The sequence below is a fragment of the Astyanax mexicanus genome, chromosome 21 (genome assembly GCF_023375975.1).
Source record: "Astyanax mexicanus isolate ESR-SI-001 chromosome 21, AstMex3_surface, whole genome shotgun sequence".
In the NCBI taxonomy this organism is placed as follows: domain Eukaryota; kingdom Metazoa; phylum Chordata; class Actinopteri; order Characiformes; family Acestrorhamphidae; genus Astyanax; species Astyanax mexicanus.
Window position 1 is genome coordinate 2,853,393 of NC_064428.1, and position 24,619 is coordinate 2,878,011.

The following is a 24,619-nucleotide window of genomic DNA, read 5'->3' on the forward strand; positions in this document are numbered from 1 at the left end:
AGTCAAGTATTATATAGAGAGAGTGGTCTGTATGGGCTAATTTCTGTATGGATTTCAAATTTACCAATGTAATTGACACATTTGTCCAGTAGGGGCCAGTCAGTATCTTATAAAAGACCCCACAGTACTTAGTCTTCGGTTGTGTACTAGATAATAATAGTCTTGTGATATGCTGGAGAGAGTGTAGCAGTGATTATAAAGCATGTGCTCACCCTGTGTGAAGGTTTATAACGTCAGGGATTAACAAGCAACACAGTCTAATCTGGAGAACTTTCAGTATAACCTACTGAAGAAGTGATAGAAATGGATGAAGCTTGCCTTTTCCCCCTCTGTCTTCAGCTCTGTTCCCACACAGCAGCTCCTCTCTAATCTGGCAGAAACTCAGCGTTAGAAATCAGTTTCACTACGGGTAGCAGGTTCTTTTTCTACTGTTTATAGAGATTTGTTCTCTCTAGTAGTTTTAGATTTGGATGTTCCTCAGTGGTGAAATAAAGAGATTAAAATGTCACTGCAGCATGTTAGTCAGTATCATCTATTTTAAGTGAAGCTGTGACAGCAGTAGTATTCTATTTGGCAACACTCTTTTCTCACACATTATAAAATCCCAACACTTACATAAGGCTAAATACAGTGTGTGTGGAGATATTCCTAGCATTATTGACCTGCACACAGTGTCAGACCCTTAAGTCTGAGTTTTTAGTGTCTGTAATAATGATCTGTTTAGTAAGTGTCCCCAGGCCTTTACACAGCCGTGTCCTCACCGCACACATTCAGAAATGGAAGTAGTGTTGGATCTTCACTGTGTGATCTTGTACTAAACCTTTGTCTGTTACACTCTTTGTATTTAAATTGTATGACTATTTATTGTATATTAATTGCTAACATTTCTTTACACTAATCTTTACATGTTGCACTTTTTTGAGAAGTGGAAATGCTTTCCAAAAAAAAAAAAATAGTAGTCTGTGGATAAACAGGATGGGCCTGTTTTAAGATTTTAAAGGAATATTAAGTATATTATTATATTAAGGATGTATAATGTGTATCTGTTTGTGTGTTGATGTATAGTTAAAGATTTACCAGTGAACTGCATAGAACTAGAGCTGCTGACAAGGGGGCTGTGTCCACTTTTGTAGGTAATATTTGTTGTTTAACAGTTCTTTAGTTTTAATTCATTTAGTTCTATTCATTTATTATCATACAGACATTCTCACAAGGTTTTCACAAGCTTTACACACAGGAAATTTGGCAGTGTTAAATCAACACTGTTAGTAGTGTTGATTTAACACTAACAGTGTTGATTTAACACTGCCAAATTTCCTGTACAGGCTGTTTAATAAAACCCAAAGCAGAAAAGGTTTGGACAGTATGTACAGTGCAGATAGAAAGAAACACGGTGTAATATGCATCCATCACTGCATTTTAGCCCTGCAACAAATTCCAAAAAGTTGGGACATTAAAGCATTAGGCACTTTGTAACGGTAAATGCTTTAAGGCCTGAGCAGGAAACATGAAATATCTATTTATATATCTATATATATTTCATTTACTTTATATCTATATATAAAGTAAATGAAAGAAACCCTGCATCTTTTTTATTTTTTTATTCTCCATACTGCCTCAACGTTTTCTGATTTGGGGTTTTAGAATATATACCAATTAAAAATGTAATATGTCAGATTACATGCAATTAAATGGTTTGCATGTTGAAAATGAATTAAACATCTAAAAGATTGAGTGTTAGAATAATACTTTTTAACTTTCATTTTTAATAAATTGTATTTAAACGACTTATTCTAACTAATTCAAAATAACTGAAATTTGATGTGAATACTTTAAAAACTTATACTTAATATTCTATATAAAGAATTTTACTTGTAGCTTGAGTAAACATGCAGTGCTGTGGCAGCGCTGAGTGAAGGGAGTTGGGAGTTATGTTGGTGATGTTATATGTGTGTATGCAAGGGCGTAGGAGCGGGTTTGATATTGGGGGGGACACATTCGCTAATATGAATGCACCAAAGCCCACCCTATAGTTTCCTAGAAAAACATTTGCGGAATCACTTTTAATCCTAAATAATCCTTTTTTTCTGTGTTCTGTATTTATTATTAGTTACATCCAAATAAAGGTAATTTTACAACCTAAACATGTTACTCCACATTACATTTACTGTTGCTAGAAAACATTATATGTGAAAGGTCTGAATTATATACATATGACAAAACATGATCAGTTATCAGCTAATATTTAAAATAATATAACAGATTTGATTATTATTATTATTTATTATTTATTGTATGTTGTTTATTTACATTTTCTCCAAACTGACTAGCATTGTGTCCCGCACTTTTAATTGTTTCTACTGAAAGCACTTCTTATCATGGTGTCCTTTTATGAAATGTAACTTTACGTTTCATAGGGATTTTTGTCAGAAGTTAATATAAACGTTAGACGTCAGGACATGTGTTCTTACTGTAAACTACAAACGAACAGAAGTCAGATTAGATCAGTGTTTCTTAACCCTGTTCTTACATATTCTACTGCATACTCCCACTGTTCTGCATATTGTAGAGCTTCCTCTGATTTAAATGCACATAATAAAGTAAGTGATGGTATGATGTGTCTAATAAACTGCTGGACATACATAATGATTGATTTATGATCCATAGGGGGCTAAGAGATTTTAACAGGTAAACTCAGTAAAGGACTGTTTATTAGCTAATCAGTTGGATCTGATGGAAAACACAATTTTAGGGCAGAGATCAGGGTTAAGAAACTGCTTTAAACTACCAACATTACCCAGTGTTGTACTAAATTCTGTCTATCCTCTACATCCAGCTTCTAGCTGACTGAGTTATCTAAATGAATAAAAATTAAATAGTTATTAGCTAGTCAGGTACAGGGTAAACTGAACCACTCTCCCCCACACTCTCCTGCGCATGCCGCAAAACCAGCAAGCTGATTGGCTGTTTCTATTGAGGGGCGGAACTTAATTCCTGAACCGGGCTCCGTGATTGGCGTTAAGAGATTTCCCATTTACTCAGCGGTCACCTGTCTCCTCATTAATAGTACAGCTGATCTGAGTGAAACCATTTTATTTTTGGGGGGGGACAAATCCACCTTTTTCTAATATTGGGCGGGACATGTCCCACCCTTCCCCCCCGGTTCCTACGCCAATGATGTGTATGTTCACCCTTTTGGTGTTGAGTTGAAGGGTGAATTGGGTCTTCACTGGTGGGACGCCAGTTAAAATGGAATTACTGCTCACTGGCATGAAATGGGCCAATGGCTTGGTCTTATTACTCAACCCCCCAATCATACAGTATCCAATAAATAAACAGAGTATATTCTTTAATCTCTAAATAGCTGGTAAGACATGAGTACTTAATTTCTATAGTTTTATCCCATGAAAATATAGAATCAAATATTTGCAGATATTTGTGGGATGTACTCACAAAGCGATCAATGCAGCAGTGTGTCAAAGTCTGAGTGTGTGTGTGTGTGTGTGTGTGTGTGTGTGTGTCTGTGTGTCTGTGTGTCTGTGTGAGTGTAAGCGAAGGAACCGACACAATCGAAATAGTAACATTCAGTGCTTTATTACTTGCAAGTAGTGCTGTAATATGATAGGGTTGCTCACACAGTTATTGTTAACAGTTTAAAGTCTTCTGGCTGTAACACTCTTTCATTCTTTGACCCCTTTATGATCTTAAACTGTCTGTAACCTTTGAATTCTCAAGCTGTTCATATTTGATAGAAGAATAATACAGTTTCCTAAAAATGTCTTCACTTTTCCACAAGCCACACATATAAATTCAAAATGCCTGCATTTGCTTTGAATCTGACTGAAAATGAGAAAAATATTCCCAGCAGATCAAATAAAAAAGATTCTGTAGTTAATAGAAAGGTCACTGTTATTGTTATCATCAAATATTATTGTAGTAATTAAAGTGCATTCACCACAGTGCATGCTTGCAATACTATAACTGTGTGGTCACTGAGTCGTCATGCTCCGCCCCGCGGTCGGAGGCGTCCGGCACGTGTCCATCGTAAGGCCCAACTAATCCCTGAAACACGTCCTCACTCGAGTCCAGGAGACGGGAACTGGAGGCAGAAAAACTGGAAGCACAGTGCAGGGAAGGAGGAGGAGCCAGGGGCCCTAAAGTCAACAGAATGTCCCTCCCATTGGTTCTCTGTCTGTTTGTGGAGGTGGGAACACTGACAGAGTCGGCGGCGGGCGTATCTGCGTGATTGAGGCTGGTCTCGCTGCGGGTGACGGGACCATCGCCACGGGAGATGCCCAGGTCTCTCCAGGCTCCTGGAGGCTGGAGAAGTCCGTCTGAGATGGTGTAGGTGGCGGAAGTAACGCCAGCAGGCTGGGGAAGGTGACTGCCCATGCGGGAGAACAGCAGCCCCAGCCGTCTGAAGGAGGTCTTCTTGGAGCCCGAGAAGCGCGTGAACCTGCTCCACGTTCTGGAGAGGGCCGGCCCGGCCGCAGTCACTGAGGAAGTGGAAGAGCAGGGCGAGGGGTTTTTCCTCAGCCCGTTGATCTTTGGTCTGTCCTCCCTGTGGGAGGTACTTATTGCTGTGGTGGACGTGGGGAACTCCATTCCAGAGAGGGAGTGGAAGAGAGCCGAGACTCCGTACGGGGAACCGGCACCCGGAGCTGTTTTGATCTTGGCTTTGCTACCGTCGCTGTGGCCGTCGTCGCTGCCCTCGTCTCGAAGCGTGGCCTCGCTACTCGAAGAGTACGTGCGGCGTGGCGGCTTTCGGTTTCCGAGGAGGTCCATAACTTCATAACGAAAACTAGAAATGTCCTGCTTCAGCTCCTGCACACAGTGACAGTGTATTCAGTACTTCACACAATCTTCAATACATACATACACTTATATAATATACTGTCTATTAGATATGTTGCTCAATGTCATACAAATCATAAATATATGAATATTTTTGCAGTTTTTCAAACTTTAAAACACACATTTATATTAAAATTTTAGAGCAAGTGATCTTACAAAATGTCATGTGGTGCGACCATACTCTATCCTAACATTATTTTTTCTTTAATTTTTCTCAGTAGTTTAATGTGTTTATAAACAAAGTGTCTACAATATGTTATCATTAGTTTTATATTTTATTTTATAATGTCACAATTGCTTTTTTCACCTTATTCTGTAAATTCCATACAAGAGATCATCACAGTCAACTTAAGCAGACTGTATCCCCGATTATTAATAAACACAGAAACCAGTTAGATCTGCTTTTACAGATCAAACCACATGATATTTTAAAACTTTAAATAACAGAAAAATGACTATTTCTAATGTTTTGTGTTTTAGTTAACAGATGCCTGTGCTGACTGGCATCACATTAGGAGAAGAGAGAAAAAGGCTGATCAGCATGAGAACTGTTAAGTTTACCTTAAAGTTCTCCTCTGTTAATCCTTCGTTTGTCTTTGCACTGCGGATCATAGCTGCTACATACCTCTTCACCAGACTACGAATCACCTCCTAAACAAAGAGACGAGGACAGCAGTGCATTCAGAGCAGGAAATCAAAAGACTGTGTGTGTGTGTGTGTGTGTGTGTGTGTGTGTGTGTTTATACTTTCTCTACATACCTGATAGTGTTTATTCTGAATAATCCTGTCGGCATGTTTTTCCTGAAAAGAAAAGCAGAGCAGAACTTTAGTTTATTAAAGCTTATTTTACAGAGTTATTTCTGTAATTACGCTAAGAGGCTTTGTGTTGAATCCCAGGATTATTGTATCATATTTAGTTTTTTTTATTTATGAATCAAATTTTTCTTTATCTAGATTTTAGTTATATGACACAAACAAAAAAGACACAAAGATGCATTAAAATGATGTGGAGTGCTGAGGAACACTAGCGTCTGTTCACACCTGTATGGTTTTTGTATTGTGTTTAAAGCACACCAACACTCACAGGTCTGTTTTACTTCTAGTAAGCGGCAGTTTTATTATCCACAATCTGCTGCTCTGCGAAAATGTGAACTTTCTCTATCAGAAAATGTGATGGACTATTACTGTTTGTGTAAGAAAATAAACTCTACTGCTCTCATCTACTGGTAAACACACACACACACACACACACACACACACACAGGCGTGCACAGTAAGGGAGAGTTTTTTTGGTTACTGTTTTTTTGACAGACTTATATCTGCTTGCCTGTTTAAATCCAGGCCTGTCTGATCCCAGAAAACACATTTCGTTTATACTTGTATTAAATAAGGACAAGATACAGTAACACTGTAGCATCCTTTCATTAAACTCTGGAGAACTATCCTGTGTCATGTTTAACAAAATAAACAGCTTTGGAGAAATGATCAGTTTCTCTGATTTTGCTATTTATAGGTTTATGTTTGAGTAAAATGAACATTGTTTTATTTATAATCTACTTACAAAATTTCTTCCAAATTCCAAATAAAAATATTCTCATTTAGAGCATTTATTCACAGAAAATGAGAAATGTCTGAAATAACAAAAAAGATGTAGAGCTTTCAGACCTCAAATAATGCGAGGAAAACACGTTCTTATTCATTTAGAATTAGCAATACTAATGTTTTAACTCAAAAAGTTCAGAAATCAATATTTGGTGGAATAACTCTGATTTTTAATCACAGTTTTCTTGCGTCTTAGCATCATGTTCTCCTCCACCAGTCTTACACACTGCTTTTGGAAAACTTTATGTAGTTTAAGTATTTGAGATTTATTTGGTGGCTTGAGAACACCCACATTACTGTCGATAACCTTCCAGCGGTTATCGATTACTTTTAAGCGGTGTTTAAAAATTCGGGGTTCTGCCATCTATTTATTTCTGAACTCTTCTGAATTAAAACATTATTATTGTTGTTTCTAAATGACTATGAACTTGTTCATTTGTATTAAAATTAAGTCTATAAGAAGAAATGTTGTCAATATAATTAAACCACAATTTTAATTTTACTCAAACCTAGAGAGAAACCTAGAGAAATTGATCATCTTGAAGTGCTATTTAGAGATTGAAGCAGCATGCAGACAAGCACTGTCTTGTTGGATTAGTATTCAGAAAAGGTAAGGCCACTAAACCTGCCTATGATTAAGACCAAAGATGATCTGGCATCATATGAAATTGTACCCCACACCGTAACGGGAGAACCTCTGGATGTGAGCTGCATGACAATAAACTCTTCAATAAAGATGACCTGCTTCCATTCTGAATCACTTTATGACAGTCTGGCAAGACTACCCACCAAGCTTCATTCCTGTGAGCTGATTCTTCTGGGTGCAGCTATCTTTTAGCAATTTCTGGAAACCATGGCTACTGAGAGCTCCCACAGAGAATTCTGAACACGACAAGTTGCCAGAGATCTACTCAAGCCTCGTAAAATCCTCAGTTCCCCCCTCTGAGCAGAGAGCCGGGCCCCTGTATGGTTTCACTGAGGACCCATAATAATAAATAATAAATATAAAGTGTTATTCTATTATCATTGTATCACATTGCAGCCCGGAACATTTCTTCTCTCATCCAAACTGCCCCCACCCCTCACTCTCACACATACGCACACCCACACACATGCAGGCACACAATGCTGAGATCAAATCTCTAGAGTTATATAAAACTGCCTACATGTAAACCTAAAAGCAGAACAGATATCTAACAATCTCATGCTGGATCTCATAAAATCAGTAAAAATAAGAGATTGCACAGTTTGTCTGTGTATTTTGATTCTGAAATGTTGATTTTTATCAGTGAGATCACACTGGCACCAGCATCAGACATGTAGAACACAAACTACATAATGTTATTATCAAATAAAACCACATTAAAATTCAACATACTGCACTACTAAACTATAGAGCTAATGATAGATAAGCATGCACGCAATTTCTGCTGCCTCGTCTTCTGAAGCACTTTAAGAACATCCTAATGCGAGTATGAACTGCTCAGCTTGGCTTCACAATGCAGTCTGGCAAAGACAATGTGTTCCATTGTTTACATAACAGTCACTGCAAACGCAGAAGACAAAACCTAACAATTCCAACTAAATAATACTTGGCATGCAAACCTCAACGCCATTGCTCCACATTTAAAACAGAGTGTAAACGGAAGTGAGAAGAATATGAGCTGATCTCTAAAGGGCATAAAGTTAAAGAAACATTTTAAGCATAATTAATGAAGAATGCCAACAATCAGCAGCCATGGGCTTGTCCAACTTTTCTCCCATTTTCCTTTGTACCCCTACCCCTTGTATATATATATATATATATATATATATATATATATATATATATATATATATATATATATCAGTGGAGCGCTAAAGTTCAGCAACCTAACTGCTGGTTAACTAGTCTAGTTAACTTAGTTAGTTTACTTTAGGGCATCGTATATCTTAAGAACTTGGGCAGGGGGCAATTGATTATTATTATTGGCCATTTCTTAAATCCTCTGTAATGGGAAAAAAAATAAATTAAGTTTTTATTATGTTTTTTTTGTGTATTTTTCTGTTTCATCCTAAATAATGCAGCATCTGGCATCTGTTGCACCATTTAAGATGGAACAGGAAAGTTAGCTAGCCAGCAAGCTACTGAGATTAACTACTAGCGATTTTGGATTTTGAATGGTTGTTATTAAGAAAATTATAATAGTAATTATTTACTCTTGCTGGCAAAAAATAACTTGCCACCTGGATGTAAGTGAGTAAATGATGTGTTGGTTGGTTGATGCTGCAGTTGTTCTGCAGGTTTAGGTTCAGTAACAGTATGTGCTGAAAGAATGAGGTCAGCTGACTCTACCTGAATATACTGAATATAGATCAGATTATTCCATCAATGGATTTTATCTTCTCTGATGAACACGAGCATATTCCAAGATAACAATATCAGGATTGATGGAGCTGGAATAGTGAAAGAGTGATTCAGGGAGCATGAGATCATCATTTTCACACATGGATTGAGAGAGATCACCACAGAGTCCAGATCTTAACCTCATTGAGAATCTTTGGGATGTGCTGGATGGAGAAGAGCTGCTTTGTGCAGCGGTTGGTCAGACTCTACCATCATCAATGCTGCTGCAAGATCTTGGTGAAAAATTAATGCAGCACTGGATTAAAATAAATCATAAACATTGCAGAAGTTTATTAAACAATGCCACAGTGAATGTGTGCTGCAATCAAAGATAAAGACGATCCAACCAAATATTAGAGTGTGATTTTTTTTACCAAGCAGTGTATAATGTAGAGGTGAAATAGTGGTTATCATAATTTTTAGCAAGAAAAATACTAAATTTTTTGGGGGGTTTCTGAGTGGAATCTAGTAGTATATCAATCTGAACTGTTCTTGTCAAAAGCCAATGAAACCCAAGCACTCAATAGTGCCTTGTTATGGATCTGAAGTCGACTTATTAGGCAGATTCAGATTAAACATTTTTGTTTTGAGACACCTGCAGAAATATGAATTTAACTATATGAAAATTAAACAGTAGAAGTTTTAACTTTGTTAAGTTTTAACACATTCGCTGCATTTTGGAAACAAGTCCTATGGACTATTGAAGTTAACATTTTTCAGCCGCAGCAGCAAAGGTGATCTTCAATAAAAAACCCTCCATTACTGTTAAGCACGGGGGCGTATTTATGCACTCAAATTAGGGTAGTAACTGCAGGCTGTGGAAATATTTGTGAACACCATTTCACAAGCTCAATATATTAATGACCCAATGAATCCATATTAATGATGCCTTGGGCTTGTCCTGCCAACAGTTTTAGATAGGACAATGAATTTAATTAAATGCCAAAAAACTCTTGTAGCAAACATTATTTTTTTCTTAAAACACTGAAGATGAACCAGATATCATCTTCCTCAATATAGTATGCCTGTATGATTAATGATTTTTTTGTATTGTTATTGCGGTACAAGCCTTAACAATATACACATTGCAGGAGCTGCAAACCCAAATTGTTCCATATTTTTTTCACTATAAGGCTCAAATAAAATACTTTAATTTTCCCAAAAATCGTCAGTGTGACTTATAATCCGGTGCTCCTTATGTATGAATTTTACCAGTCACGTATTAAGAAGCAGTAAAGCCACTCCACTTAAGTACTGTGTTATACAAGCTCCTTCCTATCTGCATTCACTCCTGAAGGCTTACCCTACCTTCTACTACCAGATCAGGAGAATCTCTCACTATCTTTAATAAACTCCTGAAGACAGAGCTCTTCAAAGAGCACTTACTCTCCTAACACCTCTAACTAACTACCTTCTACTACCAGATCAGGAGAATCTCTCACTATCTTTAATAAACTCCTGAAGACTGAGCTCTTCAAAGAGCACTTACTCTCCTAACACCTCTAACTAACTACCTTCTACTACCAGATCAGGAGAATCTCTCACTATCTTTAATAAACTCCTGAAGACTGAGCTCTTCAAAGAGCACTTACTCTCCTAACACCTCTAACTAACTACCTTCTACTACCAGATCAGGAGAATCTCTCACTATCTTTAATAAACTCCTGAAGACTGAGCTCTTCAAAGAGCACTTACTCTCCTAACACCTCTAACTAACTACCTTCTACTACCAGATCAGGAGAATCTCTCACTATCTTTAATAAACTCCTGAAGACAGAACTCTTCAAAGAGCTCTTACTCTCCTAACACCTCTAACACACTAACTACTTCTAACCTCATTTCCTTCTTCCCTTCCTTCACTCCTCTATCCCATTATTTCCTATAGACCTCCTTTAGGCCCTATATAAAGATGTTTTTACCTTTAACTTCTATTATTTTTGTACTTCACTATTGTAAGTCGCTTTGGACAAAAACATCTGCCAAATGTTATGTAATGTAATGTAATGTAATGTAATGTAATGTAATAGGTACTACCTGTTAATGATAGTAAACTCATCGCTCACCCTGGGCCATGTACCCAAAGCCTTTAAAACAGCTGTAATTAAACCTCTGATCAAGAAACTAAATCCTACTTTACTGTCTAACTACAGACCTATTTCAAACTTACCCTTTATTTCTAAGATTTTAGAAAAAGCTGTAGCCCAACAACTTTGCTCTTACCTGCAAAGAAACCAGATCTATGAAAAATTTCAATCTGGATTTAGGCCTCATCATAGCACTGAGACAGCTTTAGTTAGAATAACAAACGATCTACTTATAGCCGCCGACCAAGGCTGTGCTTCCCTACTCGTACTTCTCGATCTGAGCGCAGCCTTTGATACAATAGATCATACTATCCTTTTAGAAAGACTAGAGAACATGGTCGGTGTAACCGGAACTGCCTTATCATGGTTTAAATCATACTTAACCGATCGCTATCAGTTTGTGAGGATAAATGATATGTCTTCCAGTTATACCAAGGTAAGATATGGAATTCCACAAGGCTCTATATTAGGACCGTTATTATTCACATTATATATGCTCCCACTGGGCAAAGTTATTAGAAAACATGATGTGAATTTTCATTGTTATGCGGATGACACGTGAAATTGTGGATGTCGCACAACTTCCTGCTATTAAATAGTGAAAAAACAGAAGTTCTTCTATTAGGCCCAAAAGCTGCTAGAAATAAATTATCAGACTTAATGCTAAATCTGGCTGACTTCTCAGCCACCCCTGGTTCAGCAGCTAAAAACCTTGGAGTTATCATAGATTCAGATCTAGCATTCGATAAACACATATCTAATGTTACTAGAACAGCTTTTCTACACCTACGTAACATCGCCAAGCTAAGAAATGCCCTATCACTGAATGAACGGCGAAAGAGCTAGTGCTTAGTGCAGTTAGCGACTAATGCTAATACTGCTGGAAAAATAAACAGAAACTAAACAGAAACTGCTGCTAACCCACTGCTGGAGCAGCATTCGCATTAGCCGTTAACCGTGCTAAGTGCTCTTTTGCTGCTCAGAGGTAAGTATTATTGGCCTGTAGCCTTACTAGTGTTGTATAATGCGCCTTATAATCCGGTGCACCTTATAGCGCAAAAAATACAGTACTACCCGCACACAGCAACAGAGGGAGATGTTTCTCCTGCAGACTGTGTTTACATGCTAAAAGGCTGGTCAACACTGAACACATACACACCTAAACACTTCTTAACCTGATTTTGTTTCAGCAGCCATGCTTTACTGGAGCTGCATCTGTTAGTGTTTAAACCGCTCACAACCTGCTGAAATGCTTTAACCACAGTGTTAACCTGGCTGATTAAAGTACTTTTGCATGGGCATGAGACCACTGCTAAATATATGTAGCAAAAACTTTGTATTTTTCCTTAAAACACATGAAATGTTTCATCATTAACTAAATTTCTTTAAGAGGTCAGATCATGTGACCAGGTGAGTCACTGTAGGTACAGTACAGGCCAAGTTTGGACACAGCTTCTCTTTTTCAGTGCGTTTTCTTTATTTTCAGGACTATTTACATTGTAGATTCTCACCGAAGCATCAAAACTATGAATGAACACATGTGGAGTTTTATGTACTTAATAAAAAATGAACTGAACCTCCACAGTCACCGGACCTGAACCCAATCCAGATGGTTTGGGGTGAGCTGGAGCACAGAGTGAAGAAGACAAAGGAGCAACAAGTGCTAATAAACACCTCTGGGAACTCCTTCCTTCCTTCAAGACTGCTGGAAAACCATTTCAGGTGGCCACCTCTTGAAGCTCATTGAGAGAATGATGCCAAGAGTGTGTAAAGCAGTAATCAGAGCAAAGGGGGCTATTTTAAGGAAACTAGAATATATATATATATATATATTTTGTTAAGTACATAAAACTCCACATATTCATTCATAGTTTTGATGCCTTTACTGTAAGTGTTGTTGTTTCTACACCCATTATCAGTTTTTCAGCTCATGACCAAAACGAACTGTGCCGCAACAGATTCAGATCTCCTGTCTCTGACTTTATCTGTAAGGTGTTTGAGTTGTGGGTAGGAGAGTGTAATGGAGTGGAGGACAGTGAGTGTTTAAAAGCAGCCTCAGTCTTTTGAAACATTTTTTGCACATCAGCGTTTTCAGCTTGTTGATATGTGTATTGTTCTTACTCACTGTTAAATCCTTGAGGTTCTCATGTTTCTCGCTGTGTGGAGCATCACCTCTCCAGCACAGCCACCTGTGGAGCCAGCAGCAGAGGTACCAGGCTGACTTTGGGCTGGGAACGATGTTGAATGGTGGAGGAAGTGTCCCGCCCTCATCAAAATAACTCATCCACAGCTTCGTCCTGGCAAACTTCCACTCAATGTCTGCATGGTCCTGAAACATCAGAGCATCAGTTATTAGAACACATAGCGCAGGATCAGGCTCCCACTGTGACAGAAGTTCACATAATGTGTTGAATCTATGGATGGATGAATTTTGTGTAATTGTTTTTTACATACCCTGATCAGTATTTTTAAATTATAGTTTTGTAATTGTATTTCATTGACATGCAAGACAAAATGCACCTAGGATATTTAATTAATATAATTGTGAAAAAGTGCATCTCTAGTGGGGAAATCTACTATAAAAGTAAATTCTTGTACAGATTACTGATTATTTGTAATTAAAAGGATTAATACATTAATGGCATCTGATTGGTTTCTAGATTAGATTAGTTTATTTTTAATTCAAATAATTTATTAATACCAATTTATTACACTGAGCACTACACCATGCATTCCCCTGCCTTTTGCCTGTATATACAACAAAATGACAGTTTTTTTTTTTACATTATTATTAAGTAACCCACCATTCACTGTAGTTACTGGCTATAATTCTGATATTGGGTCAATCGTTACAATCCAATTATATACATACCATTTACCTGTGACTTTGTAAACTTAGTGTTGTTTAGTGGTACTTATGTGTATAATTAAATGATGAATTAATACTGTAAATACATATTGATAAGAGTACATTACATTACATTACATTTGGCAGATGCTTTTGTCCAAAGCGACTTACAAGAAGGAAGAAGGAAGGAAATGAGGTAAGGAGTAGTTAGTGTGTTAGAGGTGTTAGGAGAGTAAAGGTCACTAATACTCACAGCGATAAGCTGGTAGGAGTTGTTCATCATAGCGATGAGCATGTTGAGCAGCACGACCAGAGAAATCACGTTGTAGGTGCCGAACATGGTCGCTCCAACAAACTCAGTGAACTCATGCCTCGCCTTCACGTTAGTGACGTAAAGATTCAGCAGCCCAAATATGGACCAGAACAGAGACTGGAGGGTCTCGAATAGCCTGAAAAAGAGATTCAGAGAGGAAATGATTCACGTCTGGATTTTTCCTGCACTGGGAGTAAAGAATAAAATGATCATTCTAATTAAACAAGACTATTTATGCTCTCTTCATAATATAATACAGAGTTGTTGATATCCAAAATATGTTAAGAATTGTGATGCAATGTGAATAAATTATTCACAACAACAAATAATATTACATATTTAATAATACTCAAACAGAAACAGGCTGCAAACAAAAACTAAAGACAAATGTTTCATCTAGAAGAGAGAGATATGATAATATGATATTATAGGAGCTGCTTACAAACCCAGCATTCCAAAATGCCCAAAAATGACCTGAAGGCTTCAACAGAGCATAGAATAATTATTTACATTGCTGATGAAGTGATGCAATATCCTCCAACAATCCTGTTTTTTTTTCATTTTTAACGTCTGATCTGATAAAAAAAAAAATGTCATTTGCTGCGAGGCTTAAAGGGATTCCTGGTATAATTGTTTATATTTGCAGTTTATGTGTATGAAATAAATGTTCTGCACTGTAATGTTGGCAGATTTTTGTTAAATTACATTATATTTTACCTTATTTATCTTACTTCGCTCATGCTTAATGCCCACTACCAATCAAATCAAATTAAATTTAATTATATAGCGCTTTTTACAACTGATGTCCCCCCACTGATGAGGAAGACACCTTGAACGCGACCGAGGCTCTCATGTACCTTATAATATTACATATCAATGCTAATATATAAGGGGGATTCATCTGCTAGTCAGACAACTTATAAATAAAAAATAATTTTACATCCATACAGGTCAGATATATTCAGGTGAATAGCAGCACCAGCAGTGGGAAGAGTTAAAAATTCCTAGATAGAGGTCATATAAATTTGGATGTAATCTGCAGTGGAGAGTGAGCAGCTAGTCCAGAGGCAGGTGGAAAACTGGATGATGGGAAGCTGATCTGTGGTTCCAGAATGACCTCCTCATGCCTAATCTCTCTCACAGGCTTGAATAATTCACACAATAACACAGCACTGTGAAGGGAACTGTGTGGTTGTGTGTTTGCAGAACAATAGCAGAACAGAAAGACAGCAGATTAAAACACAGTCCACAGTCTTCAGTCCAGCAGTGCTGAGCATTTAAATCTCCACAGAACAAAGCCCTCACTACCCACCACACTGACGACAAAGTGCTTTACCTTAATCACAGTGCGTCTCTTCATTAACATTCATGAGATGTTTTGATCTTACGTAACATATAGTAACGGGCACATGTGCACACGGACGTGTCAATAAACACATAATTAATAGGCAGGAGCTTGTAATGAATATTCAGCAGCCCTCACGTGCGAGAGGAGTGGAGTGAAGAGGGGTGTGTGTGTGTGTGTGTGTGTGTGTGTGGGGGTGTGTATGTGTCTGAGGAAGGTGATGTAACAGAAATAGCAAAAGAAGAAATAGGAGCCAGGAGGAGGTCAGAAATGGGAAACCTGCCCACCGGCTTCTATTTTCAGTGGGATTCAATTGAAACAGGAAAAGCATGGAAATAACAGTTCATGGTGATTGACCATGTGACACAGACACGGTTAATAGAAATCAGCATGAAAAACACCAGGGATGTCCTTACAGGTCCAAGGGAAGCTTTGAATCTGTGTGTATTTTAAAGGATGGAATATAGCCTATTATAAGCCCAATCATCTTTGTTTTTGCTGCTGTGCTGTGTTGGAAATGCTATCAACAGACATTATTCACAATCTGTAACAGTAACACAGCTGGGAAAAAGCTAAATTCTGCGTGTGTTTCAGGAAGACTGTGGCAAATATGCAATCATAACAACTTCAGGCAAGATTTATTTATAAAACACTTTTCTTTATAAATTCCCTAATTCATTAAAGTGTTCAAAAATCTAAACAAAACTTACGCTTGCTCAAAAAAACAAATACAATTACACACAACAACAAACCATACAGAGCAACTTTAGATATCCTTTACAGGGCCATTTCCTGCTAATTAATTAATATAAATGTTAAAATTATTTGAATTAATGTGGATATTTTACCAGGTCTGTAAAAGCTAGGATTTTTAGCCTGGGTTTTTACTCACTTCAGAGCATATAGTAGTGTTGTAGTTGAGACTGCTGGAGCTGAGTCTGAGTCTACACCAAGACCAGGACAGGTTGAGTATGGGTCAAGACTGAGACCATGTGTGTGTGTGTACGCTCAGTGCACACAGAGAGAATTTGTAGCAGAAACAGACTGTACCATTTCCGTGGTGAGGGGGAGACTGCTCTCCCGTCTCTAAAATTCAGTTTATTGATCTACTTTACACTCAGAGTCCAGCGGCTCTAAAGGAAAGGAATACAACGTTGAGATATTAAATAAACGTTACCTCAAACAGACAAGTCAGACTCTCTCTGCCTCTACCTGAGACCAAGATAAGACAGATACCAAATGAGGTAGAGTGTGAGACGAGGCTGAGAGCACCTGTTTAAAATGGCCTCAAGACTTCAGTACTAAAACACTAATATATAAATCCAATCTTTTGGAGTTAAGCAACGTTTTAGAGCCAGCATTGAGAAGAAAGTCCACAAGACCCCATACTATTCTCACACCTGTACTGGTGCTGTCTGTGCTTGGCTTCATGGAATTACATTACATTCAAAATGTGCAGTCATTTCACCATTATCACAAGAGGCTAGGTTTATAGTCTACTCCTGATGCATTGCAACTGATTCTCAGTGAGACGAAACCAAGAAAAAACAAACTAATAAATTGCATTTCCTGGAGGAAACTTAGACTGGTTGCACAGATGAAAGCAAGGATGTTAAAACGATAAACAGATGAGTGTGGGTCAGTATGCAGTCTGGTGGTGGTTGAGTAAATTAAACTCTAGACCACGGCCATGGCCAAAAATGAATGGGAGTAAATATGAGGAATAATGGATAAAACATTATACAAATATATCTCAGATATATCTCAGAATGACTGTAAACTAGAACTCAGTTACCTGTTATAAAGGGGTATATGAAGTTTGGTAGCTGTTGAAAAACAGAAACTCTATGGCTTGGGCATGTACAAAAATGAATGGAAATTTGTTCTCGAGGGTCTGTCCTAAAATAGTATGTTTCAAAACTGCAAGACGAAATACGCCGCTAAAAACCAGCAGTGCAACAATCAATAAAAATAAAAAATCAATGAACATTCATTCCTAAAAATGTGACTTTACTTCAGTTTTAGTTGACAGCATATCTGAAATGAATTATATAACTCTATAAAAAGCACAAAGAGCATACTGAATTAGTATTTGACAGTGCGCATTAAGGTGCTCATTGGATTCGGCGGCAAAACTTTTCGGGGATTCAGGGGCAAAACTTAAATATTTCTTTAAATCACTTTCAAACACACACACATACGCACACACACACTTACGTGGAGAAGGCGTTGTTCTGTTTTTCGCAGCGGATACCCTTGCAGTGGTTGGGCTCGTCTGCAGCCTGCGTCTCGTAGTAGAAGTAGAGCTGGTTGAGGCCGTTGGCGAAGGCCAGCAGCACCAGGCAGTAGATGAAGAGGAACTTGAGGATGTCGAGGAGCATCCGGCCGAGAGAGATCTGCAGCGGACCCAGGTGAGAGTTGGCGGTGAAGAGCGAGATCAGCCGCAGGGAGCTGAAGATGTTGGCGATGGCGAACAGAGCCTCTGCCATCAGTGTCGGATGCCACATCTCCCACTCCTCACGAGGACGAGAGCTGTTATACTGCAGGAGATACAGAACTCACTGTTAAATTACGCTCACTATTAAGCCAGGCGGACACTGTGCGATTTTTTTAATCGGATGCGTTCTGGAGAGCTCAAACTGCACGTTTGAATCGTTTGTCGTGTATGAACAACGCCTGCGATTCATCTGCACACACTGTACGGTCCGACTGACCTGCTGCGACGGGGGAGCTTACACTGCACGTCTAAACGCAGCCCGTAGGCGGAGCTTTCTTTGCGTACAAACTCTCGCTTCAACACAACATGTCGCCTTCCAAAAGAAAGCGCTTAGCTTTGCTTATTTGTGCCCTGTTGTGCGCTGAAAGTCCACGGAAGAGACGTACATGGACTCGCAGGTGGCTGAGGCGACGTGGACTCTACGGGTTGTCCGTTTTACAGAAGGAGAGCGCATAGAAAAATGACTGCGCGTCAGGCTGCGAAAGAAACACCAGCAGCTTAAATAAAATAAAATAATTTTATTTTTTATTCTGTTTATTGTTTATGTAAAAACTGGTTTTGCAACACTGAATATTAAACAAGCAATCTGTTATTCACACTGGATAGGGACCCTCATTTACAGTGCCGCTGAGCATTAACAGTTTAAAAGGGATTAAAAAAATATATAAAAAATAGAAATAAAAACTGACATTTATTATAGACGAATAAAATCTATACGTAAAAAAGGAAAAATAGGACCTTTTAAAAAGATCATAAAAATTGACATAAAAGGTAAAAAATTAATATCTTATGAAGATATTTATATTTAATGATTTGATTAATAAAAGAAGAAAAATAATTAAAATTAATAAAAAATATAAAATATAAACTAAATTAAAATTAAAATTAAAAATTCGTTTAAAATAACCCAGGCTTTCTGCAGAATAATAAAGTTTCAGTTTCAAATCATGAAAACAGCTCACCAAAACCTCAAACTATTCTTTATATTTGACTATATTTACTTACAGGTCCTTTGCTTGTACTTACAGGCCCTTACTTATTTTTATTCAACTGAACTGAGTTTTATATTATCTGTAGCCTCGCGCTGAATTCAGCTCCGCGCTGCGAAAGAGAGCGAGACAGAGGCGCAGCGCATTTTGTCTGATTTATCTTGATTAATTATCAGTACATTTATTAGCTTTAGTAAATTTAATAGCATTAATTTTACTACACTTCTCCGACCTTATTTATTAAAACGTTTATTTTAGAAGACAGAGGTTATTCTGCGCTCAATGCCACGCGCTGCGCTAAGCTGGCTTTGCGTGGCTAATATTCTGGAGCACTGGACGAGATTTTAATTAATAAATTAATATATTTATCATTTTAATAAATTTGCCCTGGCGAAAAGAAACGAATTATAAAATATAGCTTTATATTTCTGTGCATGTTTTAAGTTTTATATAATTGACGGGCAGCACCAGAGGCTGACAAAGTGCTTTATTTTTCAGATATAATAGCAAAGTGAAATAAAATAAATTTATGTTTGTCAAAGTTATTTTCTCTTTTAATTTTTCTTTTCAAAAACTCCAGCTATTGACTGAGAATAAGCATCTGTTGAAATTCTTAAACAGCAGAATGCCTGTGTCTGCTATATTAAGCTATAAGTCTGTGTACCGAACATAAATATAAATCCTTATAACTGACAGAAATAAATATGACTAATAATTATTTATAGTTACTGTGCAGATTTTTGGGAAAACAGGTCGTGACGTTAAGAAATCGGCCGCAAAACAGCTCACACTGTGAGACAAGCGACCAAAATTTCTGGCATGTCAGAAATCCCTGGTCGCGTCCGACTGCTCATTCGCAGCTCGTATGGGCAATTAATCGGACATCGCTTCCCCTCTCACACTGCACGACAAACGACGTACGATCAAGCTAAAATTCGGCCCGATCATGAAATTCAGTCGCATCCGACCAGATCGGGCTTAAAATCGGGCTAAAATCGCACAGTGTCCGCCTGGCTTTACTTCATTTACTTTACCTCCTCCTGCCAGACTGAGAACACAGTAAACACTCATTCAATAATGAACAGGTAGAGCTGCAGACTAATGCTGCCCAGCTGCACTACTGAGGATTAAAATAGCACAGCACACATTATTAAACCTGGTCTAGGATTCTTTCAAGATCACTTAAACATGCATGCTGTCTTTATATCGAAAACATTCCAGTTATATTATATTTATAAACACTGATTTTTAGATGTTAACAGACATTTAGAACATACCTCATTCAAAATCACATAGAGTCAGTGGATTTTAGATAAAGATGTAATATTTTGTTACTAAATTAAAGTTTTTTTAAATTTTAGTTTATAAACTTTTTTATAATTTCTCACAGAAACAGATAATAAAATGTTATGTAAAGACTATACATACTATGTGTTAATGTGACATTTACCTCATTAAGCCCTGTCTCCACATGTTCATTATCAATACCTTAAAATTTTTACAAATATGTTAGAAGGAACATGAGAGACCCACCGATACAGAGGGTGGCATATTTTTCACACTATAAGGCTCAATAAACGTCTATTTTATTGTCTATTTCTATGCATAAGGTGCACCAGCGCCTCATGAGACATTAGCAAGGAACAAGGGTGTCGCCATGGTTTCCTAATTCAGCAGGTCTCGCAACTGGGTGGTGGTGGTGGAGGTAGTTAACTAAGTTAAGTAAAGCTAAGCTAAGTAAACAAAACTGCAATTCAACAATTTTAAACAAGCACTGGATGTTAATCTTAGTAAGCTTAGATAAGCTTAGACAGGCTACAGGCCAATAATACTCACCTCTGAACAGCGAATAAGCAAGCACTTAGCATGGATAGCGGCTAATGCTAATACTGTTCCAGCCCGGGTGCTGGAGAACTAAACTGAAACCCCTGTATAACTCTGTACTTCAGTGGAGTTAAAATATTTAAGGATTTAAAGTGCATCTGACAGTCCAAAAAATACAGTAATATAAACTTTAAAGAAGACATAACTAAATAAGTGCTTACTGAGACCTTTGTGGGAAACACTGATGTTGGGGTTGAGCTTCATACAACGGTAAATTTTATCATACTTGTCGCTGTTCTAAACTACTCCACAGTTCTTGTATTTAAAGATTAAAAACTCAAAACTCTTCACTTCTTATGGAAGGAGACCAGTTTCAGTGTTCTTGTTTTATTTTTTTTGCAACCTCATGTGTTCTGCTTCCATTTTCTCATACTCACCCACAGTAAATTCATGGGACGTTACTCTACTCTTAATGTTTCCAGCACTATGTTACATTTAAAAATTACATGGCTCTAATTCATATTTAAAATGATAAACACATACATTATATAATCGTGTGATGTATCTTAATCATAGTGTATATATATTGTGTCACTCAAACAGGCTGCAGAACACCAGAGATCTGTGTGGGTTTGCGAGTCTTGTCATGTGTGGTGACTCACAGCTGCAGATGGTCAAGAAATCGTTGTGTACGTGAGTGCGTGCCACTGAGTATGTACTGGAATATGACAAATCAATGATTTGATTCTTACCTTGACATAAGCAACCATCTTCAGAGAAATGGTTGCTAAGTAAAGTGAGTTCATAGCGAAGTCCATGAGATTCCACCAGTCATGAACGTATTCAGTGAAACCTCCATCCCACATCTCCTTAATTTCAGCCCAGATAAACCCTGTGAGCAGAGACACAGACATACTGCATTTAGGCAGGAGGTTAAGTAGTGTGAGAGCACTGCTGAGGGGTTTTACACACATCAGTAACACTGCTGGATTAAAAACTGTGCCCAAGAGAGGAAATATTACCAACACAAATTCTAAATGCTTAAAAAATAGTTTGTAATAGTAAATGGTTTTGGTCTTCAACAGCAGGGGACAGTGGGATATAAACAAATGTTATGCAAAATAAAACATTGTGCTTTTACACTCATCATAAAAATAGCTGCACCCAGAAGGTTAAATTGTAATGTTATTCAGAAGGAAGATAACAGTTACCAGCAACAATAAACATTTTACAATATTTACCCTGATATGGGCAATATTTACTGAGCTACACATGCAGAAGTCGTGTAAGGTCTACATAGCATCTTTTCATCTTTACATTTTCAGTCAGGAAAAGGTCTAGCAATGTGGCTGACCATGGTATAGCATCTGTATTTTCCAAAACAAGCTCTTGAAAAGGCACCACTGAATTGTGATAACTGGCTATAAAATGTGATCTTAAAGGGGCCAGTCATTGGGTTTAAAATTCCCACTTTTCCACTTCTAATAGCACAACACGAACATCGCTTGGCCAAAACAAAAGTTGCCATCGAAAAAAAAGTTAACACACTCTAATATTTCATTTAACCGCCTATATCTTTGATTGCAGCACACATTCACTGTGGTATTTGTTTCAATAAGCTTCTGCAATGTTTATGATTTATTTTAATCCAGTGTTGCATTAATTTTTCACCAAGATCTTGCAGCAGCATTGATGATGGTAGAGTCTGACCAACCGCTGCACAAAGCAGCTCTTCTCCATCCAGCACATCCCAAAGATTCTCAATGAGGTTAAGATCTGGACTCTGTGGTGTGAAAATGATGATCTCATGCTCCCTGTATCACTCTTTCACTATTCCAGCTCCATCAATCCTGATATTGTTATCTTGGAATATGCTCGTGTTCATCAGAGAAGATAAAATCCATAATCTGCTCATTCAGTATATATTCAGGTACAGTCAGTAGACCTCATTCTTTACTGAACCTAGACCTGACTGACATTCACTTAAATCCAGGTGGCGATTTTGTTTCTGGCCAGGCAGTGCACTAGCATGTTACTACCATGTCAGTGTCAGTGCTGTATTAATAATGTTTCAGATGAATTATAATCTGTGTTGCTCCTGAAGGGTAAAGTGTGTAAAGATCAGTTTCCCGTCTTCTTTTAAACATTATTTTTCAATAATTTCTGAAATTCATCAGATTACACATTTCTGCATGCTTCAGCAGCTCACACACAACCACACACACATTTACCTAACACCCAGGGCAGTATCATCCACTCCACTACAGTAGGCGGTGGGCCCTGCATGTGGAGGTTGGTGCGTGCGATGTGCTGGGAGGCGAGGAGTAGGAGGAAGAGGAAGGTAAGGTAAGAGGCAGTATGGCAGATGAATTTGATGAAAGGCTTCTTAATGAAGAATCCCAGTGAGCTCCGAGGAGCCAGCAGGTAGATAATGGAAAACACTGGGAAGAGAAGGCCGATGATGATGCACATGACCAGCTTCACGGCCCAGTGCCGGCGACGCCATCCCGGGAAGCCATCGTACCAGAGTGTAGCCAACAGCTGCTGACAATTCGGCTGAGACACAAACTATAACAGAGAGACAGAAAGACAGAGAGACAGAGAGACAGAGAGAGAGTGACTTTATATTTTATATGCACACAAGTCAGGTTCACAAAGACATTTCTTGGCCACAGCATCGTATCTGTGTTTTCAAGGCAGTCTCTGACTACAGTGCCTCCACACATCACTCCCAAGACAAAATCAGGACTTTTCAGTAGTCACACTTGGCATGTCTAGTAAGCCTTGTGTCATGGTATGGGGTAGAATTTGGTACAATGCCAGATCACACTCTGGTCTTTGTTACAGGGACCTTATCAGCCCAATGTATTAATCAAGTCCTGCAACCTGCCTTTGGGGAATGATTACTCTTGTACTCAATGCTTCTCCAAACACTGCTGCTTTCTGAATCTGTAGCTCAATAAACATTGCCCATATCAGTATAAATCTGCTCCAGATAACCTTTAACTTCCCTCTGAATAGCATCGCAATCCAACACTTCCTTTTTGGTGCAACTATTTTTTTAAAGCTGTGTATATAATAACCCTGACCTGGGTGGCATTTGACATCATTTTATTGCTAGGACGTCAGAGAACGTGCTGTAAATCCATGTGTGATGATTTAATCTCTCATACATGAATCAGTGGAATTTGCAACAAGGGATTTGACAGGGTAATCACATTGGGATGGTGAGAGAGGAGAGACCTACGGCAATTTATTTCAGTTTTACTAAAGATTTACCCAAATATATTCCAATTACAGACCTAAGCTGCAGGAAATTCAGACTATGATAAAAATAACAAAACTGTAAATCCAATGGCCTGTCTAGAAAGCACTGGTAAAAACTCTGGTAAACTGTGTTTCAGGCACCAGGCAGTGTATTAATAACCATTTGGTGTAAAAACTTTATGTAAGAGAGATTTTAGAGGCTCAGACGACTGTATTACATTTGTATTGTATTGTATTACATTTTCCTCCTATTTAAGCTTTATTATTAACCAGTACAATCTCTACTGTACTGTGTCTTCATGCACATTTATTAGCATTAGCACCAAGGCTAACGTGCGTGAGAACGCTTTAAAGCTGGGACTTTTGCCCCAAACCTTTTCCTTCTAATCATTTTCCTCTCCAACTCCCTCTCCTTTGACCTTCTTCACCATCCTCCTTTCTTCATGCAAGAGCTCAGCTAACTCAATCTCATTTTACACAGTTCGGGTTGGATGTGATTTAAATGCTAATTCACTCAGTCCGTGCTGATCCTTTGGCTGCTCTCACTGCAGCACAGCGATTCTCTAACACCCAGAAACCTCTCCAAACAACAGATCACAGCCACTGCTGG

The 24,619-nt window shown here is 38.0% G+C and overlaps 2 protein-coding genes across 2 annotated transcripts in view; one reads left to right on the forward strand and one right to left on the reverse strand.

Moving 5' to 3' along the window:
* Positions 1-24,619, forward strand: part of LOC125785743 (uncharacterized) — a 399,129-nt gene that overhangs the window by 278,075 nt on the left and 96,435 nt on the right. The gene's annotated exons all lie outside the window — the stretch shown is intronic.
* trpc5a (transient receptor potential cation channel, subfamily C, member 5a) overlaps positions 3,576-24,619 on the reverse strand; it is a 69,125-nt gene continuing 48,081 nt past the window's right edge. Inside the window, exons 4-11 of the mRNA XM_022674745.2 lie at positions 22,974-23,310; positions 21,495-21,634; positions 17,650-17,972; positions 14,028-14,223; positions 13,052-13,255; positions 5,614-5,655; positions 5,416-5,505; positions 3,576-4,824 (exon numbers count right to left, since the gene is read on the reverse strand). Coding sequence (XP_022530466.2) covers positions 3,976-4,824; positions 5,416-5,505; positions 5,614-5,655; positions 13,052-13,255; positions 14,028-14,223; positions 17,650-17,972; positions 21,495-21,634; positions 22,974-23,310 — 2,181 coding nt within the window. The 3' untranslated portion in view covers positions 3,576-3,975. The remainder of the gene's footprint in view (positions 4,825-5,415; positions 5,506-5,613; positions 5,656-13,051; positions 13,256-14,027; positions 14,224-17,649; positions 17,973-21,494; positions 21,635-22,973; positions 23,311-24,619) is intronic.